Source organism: Ipomoea triloba, chromosome 11, assembly GCF_003576645.1.
Source record: "Ipomoea triloba cultivar NCNSP0323 chromosome 11, ASM357664v1".
In the NCBI taxonomy this organism is placed as follows: domain Eukaryota; kingdom Viridiplantae; phylum Streptophyta; class Magnoliopsida; order Solanales; family Convolvulaceae; genus Ipomoea; species Ipomoea triloba.
In genome coordinates this window covers 15428818-15446288 of record NC_044926.1, presented here as the reverse complement: position 1 = coordinate 15446288, position 17471 = coordinate 15428818, and the positions used below count along the sequence as shown (strand labels likewise).

At 32.3% G+C, this 17471-nt stretch overlaps 2 protein-coding genes and 1 long non-coding RNA gene across 3 annotated transcripts; 2 read left to right on the top strand and 1 right to left on the bottom strand.

The window, feature by feature from the left end:
* Nucleotides 1-715: 715 nt before the first annotated feature.
* On the bottom strand, nucleotides 716-4009 carry LOC115996821 (pyruvate kinase, cytosolic isozyme). The gene is made up of 4 exons (XM_031236242.1): nucleotides 3864-4009; nucleotides 3044-3315; nucleotides 1984-2445; nucleotides 716-1680 (listed from the first exon to the last, which is right to left on the bottom strand). The coding sequence occupies exons 2-4, from the start codon at nucleotides 3299-3301 to the stop codon at nucleotides 865-867; spliced, it is 1536 nt and encodes a 511-aa protein (XP_031092102.1). The 5' UTR covers nucleotides 3302-3315; nucleotides 3864-4009; the 3' UTR covers nucleotides 716-864.
* Nucleotides 4010-6303: 2294 nt separating this feature from the next.
* On the top strand, nucleotides 6304-8817 carry LOC115995624. Its single transcript, XR_004093542.1, has 4 exons — nucleotides 6304-6565; nucleotides 6665-6727; nucleotides 7304-7838; nucleotides 8447-8817. It is a non-coding gene; the product is annotated as an uncharacterized LOC115995624 (long non-coding RNA).
* Nucleotides 8818-14378: 5561 nt separating this feature from the next.
* On the top strand, nucleotides 14379-15449 carry LOC115997563 (DExH-box ATP-dependent RNA helicase DExH1-like). Its single transcript, XM_031237144.1, has 2 exons — nucleotides 14379-14746; nucleotides 14834-15449. Exons 1-2 carry the CDS (start codon nucleotides 14598-14600, stop codon nucleotides 14979-14981), a joined length of 297 nt encoding a protein of 98 aa, XP_031093004.1. The 5' UTR covers nucleotides 14379-14597; the 3' UTR covers nucleotides 14982-15449.
* The last annotated feature ends 2022 nt before the right edge of the window (nucleotides 15450-17471 follow it).

The following is a 17471-nucleotide window of genomic DNA, read 5'->3' as shown; positions in this document are numbered from 1 at the left end:
GGTTTGGATAGAAGGCAAATAGTATAAAGCTTACCCTAGAAGCTTGGTTGGAGGTGGCAAAATGGCAAATATTTGGTGAGGGGGCACCCAAAAGAAAAAAATACTAAGATACTAATAAAAAAAATGGCGGGGGACCAAGGCCCTTGTTGCTCTCAAACAATTATCTAAAAAAACATATAAACTGTAAACACCACATATTCCTAGAATACAAATATGCAATTATAGGTCATTTGAACAACTAGGAATGATAACGAAAAAATTAGCATACCGTTCACCGAAAAATATATGGTGCTGATAACATGTTGTAATTGTTTCCTTTTAGCTCGTGGCGTTCCTCGGTGAAACGGATTATATGACAAAGTGCAGTGAAAGAAAAAAGACAAAAAGACAGTATAATCACAGTAATTTTTCCCAACCTCATGTCTCCTAAACGGAAGTTCAAATATGCGCCGGTAAGCTTTCTCAAGTGAAACGAAAAAAAAGATTAAAAAAAAAAAAAAAAAAGTGTATCTAAAATTTTAAATGTAGACAGAAAATTGCCGGAACGGGGCAATGTGCGATCTCTTTTCAAAAAATTATTTCAATTTAAGAATTTAATTAAATTTTGACCTATAATTGAAGGGCCTACTTGACCCTTATCCTCTTATTAAATTTGATTTTGGCATCTTTAGGTCTCAGATGTTTGAGGTTGATAATAGTAACATGCCACCGTTAGTGGGAGAACAACAGCTCCTCTCTCATTGAGTAAAACTGTATGACAATGCAGCAGAAAATCCTCAAGTCCCTTATTTCAAAAAACAGATCATTATGCATAATAGCAGACTCCATTATCTAACCTGAAAACACAAACTTTGAACACTGCAACTACTTCTTCACAATGCAGATCTTAATAACAGATGCAGCACCAATCCGATGAAGTGCCACAACAGCATCCCCAGGCAGGCACAGCCCTCTCTGGACAGCTGACTTCAAGGCGGCTTCAAGAATGACCTCAGTTGATTCAGTATCAGTGGCTTTTGCAGATCCTTCGGCCAGGAGTGGAATCAGGCCTCTGTATATCAAGCTGTGCCTTGCAGGGGTCTCGTCGCTGATGCTCCAATCGAATGAGTCTGTTGTTAAAACTGGCACCACCACCGACAGGATTGGAACAGCAGGCCTGTATTTGGCAACCAGCTTGGCGGTAGTCCCGCCACGGGTCAACACAACAATCAGCTTTGCTTTAGCCTTGTTAGCTGTGCGCACAGCCGAGGACGCAAGAGACTCCAATGGGCTCATCGGCAGTGGGGTTGACCTTATCATCTCTTTGAATATAGCTCCATAGTCTAGCGAAGATTCTGCCTCAATACAGATTCGAGCCATAATTTTCACAGCAAGCTCAGGATACGCCCCAGCAGCACTCTCGCCACTGAGCATCACACAGTCAGTGCCATCTAGGACAGCATTAGCCACATCTGTTGCCTCAGCACGGGTTGGCCTGGGGGACTTGATCATTGATTCAAGCATCTGAGTGGCAGTGACAACAGGCTTGCCAACAATATTACACTTGTATATCATCATCTTTTGGGCCAAAAAGATCTTTTCAACCGGAATTTCCATTCCAAGATCACCTCGAGCAACCATGAATGAGTCTGTCTCACGAAGGATTTCATCAAAATTCACAACTCCCTCTTGATTCTCAACCTTCAAACAGATTTCAACAGGCCACAAAAAATATTTAGATAACTAATGCAAGCATTTGGTGAGTAGATATAGTTTGGAAATTCAACATAGGCTCGAGTTTGATAATACTACTGCCTATCTATCACCTGGCCTGGCCCCAAACAAAATGAATAAAAAGAAACATGAAAACAGTGACTTGAAGTCAAACTAGGAAAATGTATATGAAATGAAAGAATGCAAAGTGAATGGTGGCTCTCTGCTTTTAGAGAAGAAGATTCTGGCCTGGGCAGAAGTGAATATTAAAAATGGGACTGCATAGCATACCTTTGACATAAGTTGTATGCGCTTAGCGTGTGGACCAAGAACCTTCCGAACATTAACGAGATCTGAACCCTTACGCACAAACGAAAGGGCAATCATGTCAATGTTGTTGGGAACGCCCCATCCTAGAATATCTTCCTTATCCTTCTCTGTTAGTGTTGGAAGGTCCACCACAACACCTGGAAGGTTTACATTCTTCCTTTCACCTAACATGGCAGTGTTCTCACAGCGGCATCTTACAGTTCCAGCAGCTGGATCACATGACAGAACAGTGAGTGTTATGGTGCCATCTGCACACAAGATGGTATTCCCAGGCTTCAGATCCACGGCTAATTTTTTATAGCTCATGCATATCATCTCTTCATCTCCTTTTACGGTATAGTCAGTGGTCACTGTGATTTCTTGGCCTTCCTTGAGTTGTATAGGTTTTCCATCCTTCAAGAAGCCAGTTCGGATCTCAGGCCCCTGCATAAGTAAGACTAATAGTTCAGTCTAGACTAGAGGAAATAAAACAAGGCAAATTTCAAGTCAAATTAAGGAACAGTTGTTATACTTCACAAGTCGTGCTGAGCTGCATTAATTATGAATCAAGGAGGGAACTTTAATTTCCAAATGTAAGCAAGCGCACACATAACTAAAAAAGAGAAAGCAAATAGATTGCAAACAGAAAAGATAAATCACAGCCAAATAAGCACTCACTCAACGTAACAAAAGATTTAGATGAAAAGAATGGCCACAAGCATTGGTCTGAGAGAATCACAAGGAGTCTATCAAAGCCTAGACAAGTTTCAGTGATGGCATTTAATGAGAAAAAAAAATGGTCATATAAAGACTGAGAATAGCAAAGGAACAAGAATGACAAAAGATGTCAAAGTGTTGATTTGATTGAAATATGATGTTAAAGTTCAAACCATAGGAGTCTATCACTCAGTTGACTGAAATATGATGTTACAGCATTGAACTTTGAAGAATAAATTGAAACAGGATTTCCACATCTAATTAATCCTGAGCAAACTACAAATGGCAGGCAGGGGAAATCAAAAGAAAAGCAGAAAAGTGAGACCTTGGTATCAAGCATGACAGCACAGAGGATCTGGGTGTTGTGCATAGCAATCTTAAGATTGTTTAAGGTTTCCTGGTGGTACTCATGGGTCCCATGAGAGAAGTTGAACCTAGCAACATTCATGCCAGCCCGAAGAAGCTTCTCAAGCATAGGAACGGACCGAGAAGCCGGTCCCAACGTGCAGACAATCTTTGTCTTAGGAACACAGCCATCACTTGAGACCTCCTTCAAGATTCCTTCGATGTCTATGTTTGACATTTCTCCAACAGAATCTGTTGAAAGCAAATCATCACAGCCTGCATTAACTCTTTCACCAAGAAAAACAAGCACCTAACCTTTCTATGAAAAGAAAATCTAGATAGATAGCCTATCAGATTCAACTCAACAAAACCATATTCATTGCGGTGCTGTGCTAAATCAAACAGAAAATCTAAAACCTTACAAGTAATCTGTTTGAGACTGTCCCCTGATTAAATTACTGACATACAAAGCCAAAAAAAAAAAATGAAATGGAAAATATCTAAAATCAAAATTTGTTGCAGTTCTCAATCAAACCCATCAAGTTGAGTGGGTAGTTAGGTTCATCTGAGGCAGATCTAACAAAACACAAGTGTACAAGGAAAAGTAAGCCAACAGCACCAAAAAATCGCAATTCAAGAAACCCCAGAAAAGAAAAACAAATAGAGAAAGATTCTTAGGATTTGGCAACCATGAACATCGGATTGAAAAATAGAAATGCATACAGGCAGCATAGAATTACACAGATAAACAAACTATACCACAAGTAAATGAAAAGAGTTGTACACAGCATTGTGCTTACCCTTCAGTAGCGGAGAATCTTGCGTGAGAAAATGGAATAAACTGAGATCTGTAGCCTTATTCTTCTCACAAAAAGTAGCACTCCGTAATAGTGTAGTATAGTACTCCGTAGAAGACTAGTTGAAATGTTTGGCTGAGTAGCTGTCTGGTGGGCGTTAAACAACGGGCTGCCTTTGACCCATGGAAGACCGGGATGTGATAGCAAATTTAAAAGTTGTCAATTTGTTTTTTAATAAACGTTTTTCACCTTTAAAAATCAAATAAATCATTTTTTTTGTATAATTTAAGTATAATTTCTAAATTAATATACAAAAATAAAATTTATTCAGTATATACTCTTGAAAGTGATGACTGATTTCTCTTGTTACAATAAAATATATACATATTCTAAAAATTACAAATTACACATTAGTCATCAATGGTAACAAATTATACATTTTCTACTTGTTTGATATTATAATTATACATTGTTCAATTGCACAAATTTAACAAATTCATGATCTATTTTACACTTTTTATTTTTTACTAGCAATTTTCTTGTGCGATGCACGGACATAAATTTTATAATTTTTCTATGAATAGATGTCAATTGTATTATATGAATGTATTTGTATTTGTTAATAAGTAATGTTAGTACAACATTAAAATAAAATGAGTAAAATATTTTATTTACAACTTATTGAATACCTCTTTGTAAACTACATCACACGAGTCGAATTAGTAGTACTATCTAACTCATTACAAATCATAAACTTGAGTCCCTTAGAATTACTGACTCTAGATGCTGCTACATATAACTGCCCGTGTACAAACACTGATTTTTTTTTTGTAGCAGTCCTAATGAATGATCAATGTTTCTTAACAACATTACTGGAGAGCGTACCTTTAGCGTAAGTGAATGGTTTGGAATACCCCACTATTGTAGCAATCGAATCATCCCCACATTGTAATATATTACTAGTATTATACCCGTGCGATGCACGGTCTAAAGTTAAATATTGTTATGTGATTTTATTATGTAGTTTACTGGTTAAATTGTACCTCCAACAATTTACGCAATGCACGGATGTTACTTATACAGTAATAAGTTAAGTAATTTTAACATTTCAGTTAAAAAAAAAATAGTCCAACATTAGATAGACTTTGTCCCTGACTTTTATTTATTGTCATTGCATAAGATAATATTGATGAGAACTGCCTCCTTTCAAACTTAAATGACAATCGTGTATCTGACGGAGTCATTGATATTAATCAATGTAATACAACAATCTATATTACTAAATAATGTCCATAAAATAATATCATAACATATGATTTCGTAAATAAAAGCATAACAAAAAATAGTTGAAATATAAATATTACATCGTATTGTTACAAATTATGATTGATATTAAATTAATAGACAAAAACAGAAATATGCCATTTCTTATTTTAAATTTCAATAATAAGACTACATATATATGATGCTCATTTGTTGATATCTTTTTTGGTTCTTTAATAAATATGTTCATTTCCAATAATAAATTTATGAGCAAAAAATATCTATAAATAAAATAAAAAATCATGTTTAAGATGAGTCATTATTAAAAATAATAAACTATTATATTATGGTAGCATATATACATTCTTGTCTACAACTGGCGTCACATTATTCCCTATAATTCATATAGAATAACAAATTAACACTACAATAATGCCAATTATAAGAAACAAACTCATGGCAATATATTTTGTACTACTAACAAAAATGAAAGATGAATTATAATACTCCATAGAATAATACTACTCACAATAGTCAAATAAAAAAAAATAATATTACTTACAGTAATTCCATTACTATTAAAAATAAAATTACTATTCTTTTTGGGTAATAAAATAACAAATTAACACTACAATAATGTCAACTATAAGAAACTAAGTCATGAAAATATATATTGTACTACTAAGAAAGATGGAAAATGAATGTTAATACTAAACACAATAATATTATTCAGAATACTAAAATAATAAAGAAAATAATACTAACACTAATTCCATTACTAAAAAAAATTAAGATTAAAAAGCCAATGGTTGAAAGATTTTTTAAAAATTACACAATGAATCTATTATGGAAACGAAATTCATTAAATTAGTAATTGAACTATACAATATAAAATTAAATTAATAAATTCAATATTTAATAATACTAATTTCTTTAATTAATATAATAGCATATATTATTAATTATTCTAATAATATATGTAGATATATTTATTTTTGAAATAATATGTAGATATATTTATACTAACTAAATCTGGCCAAACCAGCCCAAATCAGCAATTTACATATATAAAAATATATAAAGCCCAAATCACTAACCCAAGAATTATGGCCCATACCCGACCCACTAAGTCACCATATAAATACCCAAACCCACCCAGACAAACCCAGTCAACCCGCCCTACATCCCCGACCCCGTCGTCTCCTTCGCGAACCCTGCCTGAAACCCTCGACAAACAACAGAAATGGAAACCATGCCAAATCTCTCACCCAAACACCAAATCAAACCTACGCTTGAAGCAAAGTACACCAAAATTCACCCAAATTCGTTCATTTCTGCGGATTCAAAGCACTACACAGATAAATAGAAGGCTTCTACAACAATTAGTTCACGGCAGAAATAGAGTCTTCAATCCTAGATTAGGAAAGATCCCACTCCATCAGGTAACATATTGTTTATTTTACAATCTTTCAATGTAATTTGACCTAATTTCTGATAAACCCTAACAGATTTCTTAATCAATTTTGTTGATAAATTTACAGGATATTTTCCAAAAACGCACAAGGATTTCGAATCTAAAAAGGAAAACACAACAACGAAAGGAAGTAAGTATTTTACTGCCTAATTTAAGATTTATTTACCTAAATAATCAAATCTGTGCAGTTACTATGTGTATGTAATATTTACCTTTTGGAGATGTGCAAATTTTTATGTCGTGACAGTATATTTCTTTGCCTGAAAATCTATTTTACTGTATTAATAATACTGAATATTGATTGAATTTTTTTTTTCACCTATCTAAAAAAAATGTTGTTTGGCTTTCAAAAATGAGCCCAGAACACAATCACTGTATATCCTGCATTATATTTAAAAATTATTCTCTAATGTCTGCAAAACATAGTAGTGACAAAATTCATAAACATATGGTTTGTATAGCAATCTGAACAGTATTGTGATGTAAAAATGGAACTACTAATTCCTGAGTTGTTTAATATGATATGTTATTTACTGCATTTTAGGTATTGATCATTCTCTTGATTATTTAGTTACAATGTGAACAGTATTGTGATGTAAAAATGGAACTACTAATTCCTAATACTGTGCTGATTTTCGGAACTTAACTATTTTTTTGAACCTATTTTCTCATATTTGCAGTTTCTAATGTGTTTTAATGTATGCAGGTTCAGGCCCTAAAATACTTTTGAAGAAGAGATAAGTATTTGATATTTCTTACGAACTAAGTACAGAAATGCAATAAGTTGTAATAGTTTAGAGCTAAATATCTGATTTTTAATAGCAAACAAAACACAATTGTGTGCTATTTAAGTTCTATTCAGTTTACGTTTACAACCCTCATATCTACATTGTGCTATTTAATACCATATGTTGGAAACATGACTATTAAATATCATTTTCAACTTAAACTGCAGTGTGAATATTAACTGTTATGCCATTTTTAATCATACATACACCAGTTTGTTAAATACGGTTAAGATTAGTGGTATGATGTTTTGATATTAAATAGGTATCATGCTGGTATGATGTTTTGATATTAAATAGGTATCATGCTGGAAATGGACACACTGTGTTAATCTGGCTTTCATTGCATTGAAGATGACAAATTAAAATTATTTTCAGGAAGCCATTATCTGTTGTTGTACTTGATAGGCCTTCCAGATTGAGAGTTACAGTACATTTCATGACTTGAATCATAAAGTAAGTATTCTAACATTCCTGCAAACTCAATATATAGATTGCAACACATATACATTACTTGTGTAAAAACAAAAAAAAAACATCTATTTTGTACACAGATTTCTGACTTACATCATTAAATCTATTCTTAAGTTAAACACTACCACCTATCTCTATTATAACTTACATGTAAAAACGTAAACCTAGTTAACTGAACTGGTTATGTCTTGAATTTTGATACTCCCTTGCCTATGATTATGTTCATCTGTCTCTCTTAAAACTGTGTAGATCCACATAGTTGTATCCATTACATTGCTTGTACATCCACTTCTGATTTTGTCTGACCAGCAAATGATTTCTTATACAAAAGATTAACTACATCAGTAGTCCATTGCAAATACTAAATTTTTCATGCATTAGACTTTACTCAAAAAGTAATTTAAATGTTGTTTGCAGCTCTTAATTAGGCAATGTTTTTGCAGAACTTAAAGCCTGTACATGGTATGATAAAACAACCATAATAACATAGCTTGACTTACCTGATTAGCTTGTCGTATAGCTATTCTCGATCCCAAATATCCATTTGACTGTCTTGGTTAACACTTTTCAAATATCCATTGTTGATGCAGATTAAGAGAGAAAGAACACATACCTCTTCGTCGTGGAAGACGACTTCTTTGCTCTTTATTTTGGACTAACCTTTTCTTTCCATGACCAAGTATGTAGGAATGACCTTTAGCTTCACAGCACTCCTCCTGTACTTGAAGGAAGGTTGATAACTCATTCGCAAAACAGGACAAACCCATACTGGAATGCAAGTCTGATAATCAAAAGAAATTTTATTCTTTTGCGAATTCGATAGTTCAACATGTAATATATAGTCTGTAATATAAGTCTAACACTCAAAGAGTTCTGGATGTACATTAATTCTCTTCTTAGTTCCCGATAAAAGTCCCCTCGATTCTCGAATTGTTTTTACCGATTCGACTTCCTAAACAAATCCAAAGTATTTCGGCCATTAATATCTAGTTATAATTAAAGTTTGTTTCTTTTCACACTTCTACTACCGTTTGGAAGCTGAAAAGTTGGACCGTGAACATTGCCTATGCGTAACCATAGTTATACCCTAAACTACGCCGTTTTGCACTGGGCGGGAACTGCATTTAATGCTCTTCTTCTGGCTTTTTTATTATAGAAGATGACTTATTATTATTATTATTATTATTATTATTATTATTATTATATTATTATTATATGTTTAGCGTTTTTTCCCTTTAATTACTATTATTACCTTTTGTTTTTGAAAGTATTATTATTATTAACTATTTTTATTATTATGTACTCAAACTATATATTAAAATGATTGAAATAGTTGTAACTTATTTAGTAATATGTTTTTATCGACTTTTGTTACCTTTTATACCTTTAGTATTAGTGTATTGGTTTTCTTTTTTAAATTAAATTTGTATTGTTGTTATTATTATTATTATTATTATTATTATTATTATATGTTTACCATTTTTACTTTAATTATTATTATTATTATTATTATTATTATTATTGTTGTTGTTGTTGTTGTTGTTGTTGTTGTTGTTGTTGTTACAGCTTTTTCTTTCGGTGCGATGCACAACAAACATTTTAGAACTGTTGTTTTGATGTTATGGTTCGAAATAGATATAATTGAATTGAAAATGTAAATATAACTATACAATGTAATATTTTATTTTATATGAAATTTTAATTGTATAATTATGATAATTTAAGAAAACATATCATAAAAATAACAATAATTAGAAAATATAAATAGCAAAAATGATTTAATAAACAATTGATATAAAAATTATATTACAAATTATGGTATTGTAAATCCTACTTATCTTATTTAAACTTTTTATGTTAAACCTTTAATTTTGAATTAAAATTATGTATTTATACAATAATATGGAGTAACTTTTAACGTTTAACACAATTTTAGGATTTAATGAATTTATAAATTCATAGATTTAATAGTCAAAGATCTTGTGGTCTAGTGGCACCTGGTGTCCCTGAAAATACTCTCACATGGATGATGGGAGTGAGGTCGAGCCTCAGTGGAGGCAACTGGTCCACTCTTTGTGGATGATGGGAGTGGGTTCGAGCTTCGAGCCTCAGTGGAGTCAACTGACTCTTTGTGCTTCAGTAGTACTCAAAAAAAAATTCATAGATTTAAAATGTTATTTTTTATAACGAATCAATTTGCAAAAAAAAAAAAAAAAAAAAAAAAAAACTCAACTTTAAATAGTTTCAAATTTAAATATTAATAACTATTAATCACCATTACGATTTCCTAATTTTCTAAATAATAATAAAAAAAAGATTTAAAAAAAAAATACAACAATAATAGTATACATTTTTTTTGAATACTATTGACTCTGTTACAATGTAATATTGACCTCTCACATGAGAGGGCCATAGCTATGCCGCTTGACCACAATAGTATACATTATAAACTCTTGTTTGACCACCCTCTAACCCCTGGTACTTCATAGGTTCTAACTAATCTAACCATTATTGCTCTCTTAGTGTGTAAAGTCCTAATTTGTTCTATCCAAAGGTGATTCACAGGTGATGCAGAATGGTTTGTGTAATCTGGCCGTGTAGTTTCAATAGCAAGGAATGTTTATATAGACTTTGAAGTTATTAAATACTGTTATTGAACAACGAAAAGATCAGCATATGTATCCATGGATTTTGCTTGGGAAATGAATATGGCATTTAGTTAGCAGTGAATTATTTATGCTAAGCCTTCTCGGAATTTGCAACTTAATGTAAACATCATTTAATATGAAGGCTAAGCCTCCTAAGAATTTGAAACCTAATGTAAATAGCATTTTATATGAAGGCTAAGCCTCCTCAGAATTTGAAACTTAATGTAAACAGCATTTAATATAAATCCAATAAATAACCTGTATTTTATTTTGTGCGGGAAAACAACTTTTGATTATCTTATCTAAACGGCAGTGTTTTTGGCAACTTTTTGGACAGGAACTTTTCACCACGATTTTGCTTTATTATAGATAGGATTTATTTCTCTAACACATTGATTAATACAGAGTAATTTGTTTTGAATTTTTTTTCTTATTCCAATCAAAATTAAAATATATATACTATTAAAAGTTTAAATTAAATAATCTTATCTTATCTTATATTCAATAAAGCCAAGAGATTTTGCCAATGAGATTCTCCCATTTTTCCCCCAAAACTACATTCCAAATATAAAAATATTAGATTCAATATTAAAATTCAATATACTTAAACAATGAAATTATACATGTACCTAACAATTCCTATTTTGGGTCATTTCATTTGTTTTTCTACTTGAGTTTATTTTTCTCTTTATCTTTTTGTACAAATAAAACTAATTTATAAAAAAATATATCATTTAAAATCTCTAATTAAGATCTTTTAAATGACATCCATATTGATATATTTTTTATTATATATTTTTAAATAAATCTATAAGTACATAAAGTCATTACTTTAGTGTAATATTTATATACATTAAGCTTGGTTTTTATTAATATATAGAAACAACATTATGAACCTACGTCCCTCCATCTCACCAAAAAAAAAAAAAACATTATGAACCTACTATAAAATGAATGGAAATACATATGGTGTATATTTAGTTTAGAATTTTTGGACATTACAAAAATATGTAGGAAGAGACAGAAGGGATGCGCGATGAACTGCGAAACAATTGAATAATGGGTATGTAGAGTTTCATACGGGTGAGTTGTAGCATTTATAGAATGGATTGTTGGGTTTGGGTTAATTGGGTTAGACCAATCTTGCAATCATTATTGTGTGGATCATGGTCCATGCAACTGTGTGGACAATACTATCAAATACTGTACATTCAGTGTATATATAATGTACTTTTAGTATATATTAAAAATGCGCATTATATTCAGAAAATGTACATTATTTGAGTACTGAAAATGCATTATTTTATATAATGTACATTTAGTATATTAAAAATGTACATTTTGTTATGGTCCACACAATAATTTGCCCCGATTTAGGTGATAGTTTATATTGGGCTGGATTTTAATATTGTAATAATACATATTATTGCAATGGGCTAGATTTAAATATTAGGTCTGACTATTTCTTTATCAAAATTTATAACTTGGGCCTTAACATATAAATATTTTGTAAAAGTTTGTTATTTTAAATAGGATAAAGATTATTATTTTACATCTAATATATATATATATATATATATATATATATATATATATATATATATATATATAATTGTTTTGTAATAATGTATGTTTAAATTCTCTTTTGAACAAATTTTAAATTTAAATAAATGTATGATAGAATTTAATTCATTTGAAGATTTTTAAAATTTAATTTAAATTGTATAATTCTATTTATAATAGTATTTTCATTCTTTTAAACATAATATAATTCAGGTAATTTTAGAAGAATGGTCACTGGGTGCGTTTTTTATTTGAGTTCAAGTATGATATTTCATGGAAAAATAGTGGTTCTTGGTGGTGATTTTCGACAAATACTACATGTGATTTCCAAGGGAAGAAGACAAGACATTGTTGGGGCAAGTATAAACTCTTCATATCTTTGGAATAGTTGTAAAGTGTTAAGATTATCTAAAATTCAAGATTACAAAGAGTGAGAAATGTTGAAACCTTGAAGAAATAGATGTTTTTCCAAAATGGATTGCTGCTAGGTGATGGTGAGACAGATGCGACTAATGATGGTTTTGCAAATAAAGAAATCTCAAAAGATAGTTTATTACATCAGAAGATGATCCAACTACAACAATAGTTAATAGTATATTCCATATGTTTTGTTATGGTACTTGTGATTTAGAATATTTAAATGGCCGTGCTATTTTAGCACCAACATTGGATGTACTTGATGAGATCAATAAGTATATGAGTAGCTTGAATTCAACTAAGGTAGGACGTATTTCAGTTCTGATTATGTTTGTCAATCAGATTCTGGTTCATACATTGGTCCAACTGTATACCTAGAGTTTTTGAATGTGTTAAAATGCTCAGAAATTCCAAATCATTATCTTGCTTTAAATCTGGGGTCTCCAATCATGCTTTTTACAGAACATTGATCATTCACTGGGTTTGTGTAATGGCATGAGATTGGTTTATAATTAGTAAAATAGAGGATCGTGTTATTGAAGCAAAAATTATGTCAGGAAATAATTTGGGTACTCGAGTTTTGATCCCGAGATTGACATTGACTCCATCAGATCCTCGATTATCATTTAAGTTTCAAAGGAGACAATTCCATCTATTGTTATTTTATGTAATGACAATTAATAAGAGTCAAGGTTAAAGTCTTTCGAATCTTGGATTACTTTTGAAGAAACATGGTTTTGTATATGGACAACTGTATGTAGCTCTATCTAGAGTTATCAACCCTAATGGGGCGTTTGGTTCAAGTCTAACATTACCCTGGTAATCTGAAGAAGGTAATGTTATATTGCCATGTTTGGTTTAGGTAATCTAGAATGCTAAGTAATATAAGATGACCGCTACGTAGGAAATGGGGGTATGTTTGAGGTAATCTGATTACCCAATTTTGGTTAGGTAATGTGAGATTACTTAATATTCCAAAATTGCCCTCAACTATTCTTCTTTGGTTAAGTTGTTGCTATGGCCGAATGAGGATTAATTGATTCTGGGTTGGATTTTAATGATTTGTGGGCTGAATTATTTGGTCATGTTGGACGGTGGTCTTGCATGGCTTATGAATAGAGTGGGTCAATTAAGTGAGATAATGGAGTGGCTTAAGATTAAAACTTAATTGTTGAATTGTATCTTAACAGTATTTTTATGCATTCCATTATTATTATTATTATTATTATTATTATTGTTATTATTGTTATTATTTATTATTATTATTATTATGTTAAATTTTGAACTATAAAAAATAAGAAGAGACTTGCAATTTACACTTTTCAATTTTTATGAGGACATTTATGTAATTGATGTAATATAACCTAAAACATAACCTTCAACCAAACAAGTTAATATTACATTCCTACAACTTTAACCAAACACATCAGGTAATCTTACATTTCCAAAATCTCACATTACCTTCCTGCAGGTAATCCTATTACCTGGGGTAATATAAGATTCCGCGAACCAAACGACCCCTAAGGGTCTTAAATTTTTATTTTAGGCCAAAATGGAGAGTATTTTTCTTCAAACGACAAATGTTATGTACAAGAATGGAGAGTATTCTACTTCAACAGTAATTGTCGTGTATCAAGTAGTTTTTAAAAAGGGAAAATCGCACTTTTGGTCCCTCAAATGTTGCCTGATCTGCAATGTGGTCCCCCTAAGTCAATTTTAGTTAATTGGGTCCTTAATAGTCTTAAACCTTAGTCAATTTTGTCTCCCGGTCAAATTTGGCTCTAACTAGTGTTAAGACCATGGGCAATTGGGTAATTTCACAACCCCACCCAATTTTACCCTAGTTTCTTATGTTCAGTTGGACGGCTCCGTGGACAATTGCGCATGGGTGGAGTCGGACGGCTCCGTCCCTCTCGTCGGCAAGCAGAGCAACGACGAGGTTCAACGGACGACGTCGGCAGGCAGAGCAGCTGCGAAACTCTGGTCTTCGGCCTTCCCTATTCAACGCAGCAGCCACCATTATACAGATTGGGAATTTCACTGCCACATGAACTAATTTTACTCAACAGGGCGCCACTTATGCACTTTGCGTTTGGACCCAAATATTGGAAAAATGCTTCTGATGGGTTCCTTCTTCCGATGCCTAAACCCTGCACTGACAATTGCTGCTGCTCTTGCATATCGAGACCCATTTGTCCTTCCTATAAATAAGAAAGAGGAAGCAGATGCTGCGAAAAGATCCTTCGCTGGTGATTCTTGCAGGTTAAGCCTTGAAGCTTATCTACCACTGCTCTTTCCTTGAATTACTCATAATGTTTTACTGATGCAAAATTTTCCCCCTTGAAACAGTGACCATATTGCACTTCTCAAAGCTTATGAAGGATGGAAAGATGCTAAGCGTCAGCTCTGTTTGACTCCACCCCTGTTCCGGCAAGCAACGCAGCAGCTATGGTGGAGCTACCTCTCGTCTCTGGTTTTCCCTGTTTCTCTGGTGTAGCGCGGCGGCAGTTCGAGCGGCCGTCTCTGGCGGGTGAGTTAGAACCGTGAAAGTCTCCCCTGTTCTTCGCGGCGGAAATGGAGGATTCCGAAGGCAGGTTTGAGACCTCCTCCGGCGTTTTCCCGTTCGTGAAGCAGCCCTTCGGCAAGTGGAGCTTCCGGCGGTGGCAATTCAACGGTGGTTGGTGGATGGGTGTAGCGTAATGGTGGCTGCAAAATTGGGTGGGGTTGTGAAATTACCCAATTGTCCATGGTCTTAACACTAGTTAGAGTCAAATTTGACCGGGGGACAAAATTGACTAAGATTTAAGACTATTAAGGACCCAATTAACTAAAATTGACTTAGTGGGACCACATTGCAGATCGGGCAACATTTGAGGGACTAAAAGTGCGATTTTCCCTTTTAAAAATTTATAATTGAATATATATAATTATTTCAATTTATGTTTACATCTACCGATATTTATGACTTTGGTAAATTTAGTATTGTTTTGAAACATTTTGTACTTCATATTTCGCATTAAATAATTATATGTTTTCTTAAAATGTGTATTAATAATTTAATATTTAATTATAATAAGTTTAATTTTCATCCCGTGCATTACACGGGTGCAATACTAGTTTTTTTTAAAAACTTACAAATCAGAGGTGCACATCCTAGGGTTGAGGGGTGCAAACAGCCATTCTTTGGTCAAAGTTCTAACACCATTACCTTTCAAAATTTAAAAATTCTGTAAAATTTTAAATTATAAATTTATTATGCGTTGTGATAGTTATAATCAAGATTTTTAAATTTTATAATTATTATTTTCATATCTTGTGGCGATTTCAGGTCCAACCCGCGGAAAAGCGAAGTTACTAGAAGCATTATGATATACAAAAAAAATGTAGGAATATTTTAGGCATGCAAAAATTTGTGTGAGACCGTCTCACCGTGAGACGGATCGGGTCGGGTCAAGATGAAAATGTAATACTTATATGCAAAAATGTCATACTTATATGCTCAAATGTAATACTAATCAGGAATAAAATTTTTGTTACTTACAAGTTTAAATTTAATACTTTTAGGGTGTGTTTGGTAACGCGTAAAATGACTTCCGGAAAATGTTTTTCGAGTTTTCGGTGTTTGGCAATGTCCAAAAAGTGCAGTCAACAGAAAATGTTTTCCGTTGACCAAGAAAAATCAGTTCATTTTTTCGAAAAATGACTTACGGAAATTGTTTCCATAAGTCATTTTTCGGAATCGCCAAAATGACCGTTCCGCATGTTCTCGACCAAAACCAACCCATATCCTATATCACCCATGACCAAAAATGGACCAAGAGGTGGGAAACCACCAGAAATCGTCGGAAACCGGCGGACATAGTACAGGTTTTCGGGGAAACATGGTTTTTTACGTTTTTTTTTATTTAAAAAATTTGAGTTTTTTATTCTATTTTTTAATAAATAATATTATTATAATTTTTATATTTTAAATAAAATAATTACAATGTTTAATTATACAATTCTACCCATTTTCTAGAAAATGAACCAAACACACAAAGACAGTTTTCTAGAATACATCCAAACACGGGAAATGAAACTATTTTTCAGAAAACATTTTCCAGAAATCATTTTTCTGCTTTCCAAACAGACCCTTAAAGATAAATACAATACTTTTACATTTCGATTTAAAAGTATTACATTTTTTCTCAAAAGTATTATATTTTCTCTTATAAGCAAGGGAATCTTTTTTTTTTTTTGAAAAAATAAGCAAGGGAATCTACTAAGTATTGTTAAGGTTAAGGTTTATATTTTTGTGAACTGTAAATCGTCGGTTCATGAATCGAATCGGACAATTCACAATTTCAAATCGTGTGAATAACATTACTCTTGAGATGTAAATATATGTTGTATGCAATACTTCATAATACTTGTAATCGTATAGACTCATATTATTAAGTATGATGTAAGTTTGAGTTAATTAAATGATGCAAAGCTTAAAATGAAAAAAAAAACATTCGATTAACCAATGGTACGTGAGCCGAAATCGTCGATTCATGAACCAGAATCGTCAGTTTATGAACAGGAGTTGTTAGTTCATGAACTGCCAATGAACCATATATTAATGGTTAAGGTTACGGTTCATGCTATTTATGAACCGTGAACCGAACCTCAACCGTGTGTAATACATACTTTTCTTAAAATCTTATTTGTTACATCCCAAAGGTACTATAAACGTTGTAGTCCAGGTTTTTCAAGATAAAACAAACTTCACGTATAATAGTTGATCACTCGAACTATTATGTCATCAACAAACTATGACTAGATTAGAACACTAGATCTAGGGAGAGAGTGAGCAAAATTTTAGAGGGTAGAGAGACTTAGTTTAAGTGGAAAATGATATTTTCTAGTGTGTATCAAAACATCCACTATTACAAATAACACTTTTAACGTTGGTTATTTGGGGCATATATAGGATGTTGGGTTTTTTTTTTTTTTTTTTTTTTTT

Bases quoted from the DNA above. Each gene is read 5' to 3' on its own strand.
- LOC115997563 (XM_031237144.1), top strand. From the start codon at position 14,598: ATGCTTCTGATGGGTTCCTTCTTCCGATGCCTAAACCCTGCACTGACA. The intron at 14,747-14,833 runs GTTAAGCCTTGA...CCCTTGAAACAG, and splicing joins TTCGCTGGTGATTCTTGCAG to TGACCATATTGCACTTCTCA.
- LOC115996821 (XM_031236242.1), bottom strand. From the start codon at position 3,301: ATGTCAAACATAGACATCGAAGGAATCTTGAAGGAGGTCTCAAGTGAT. The intron at 2,446-3,043 runs GTCTCACTTTTC...TTACTTATGCAG, and splicing joins CTGTCATGCTTGATACCAAG to GGGCCTGAGATCCGAACTGG. The intron at 1,681-1,983 runs GTATGCTATGCA...ATCTGTTTGAAG, and splicing joins GCATACAACTTATGTCAAAG to GTTGAGAATCAAGAGGGAGT.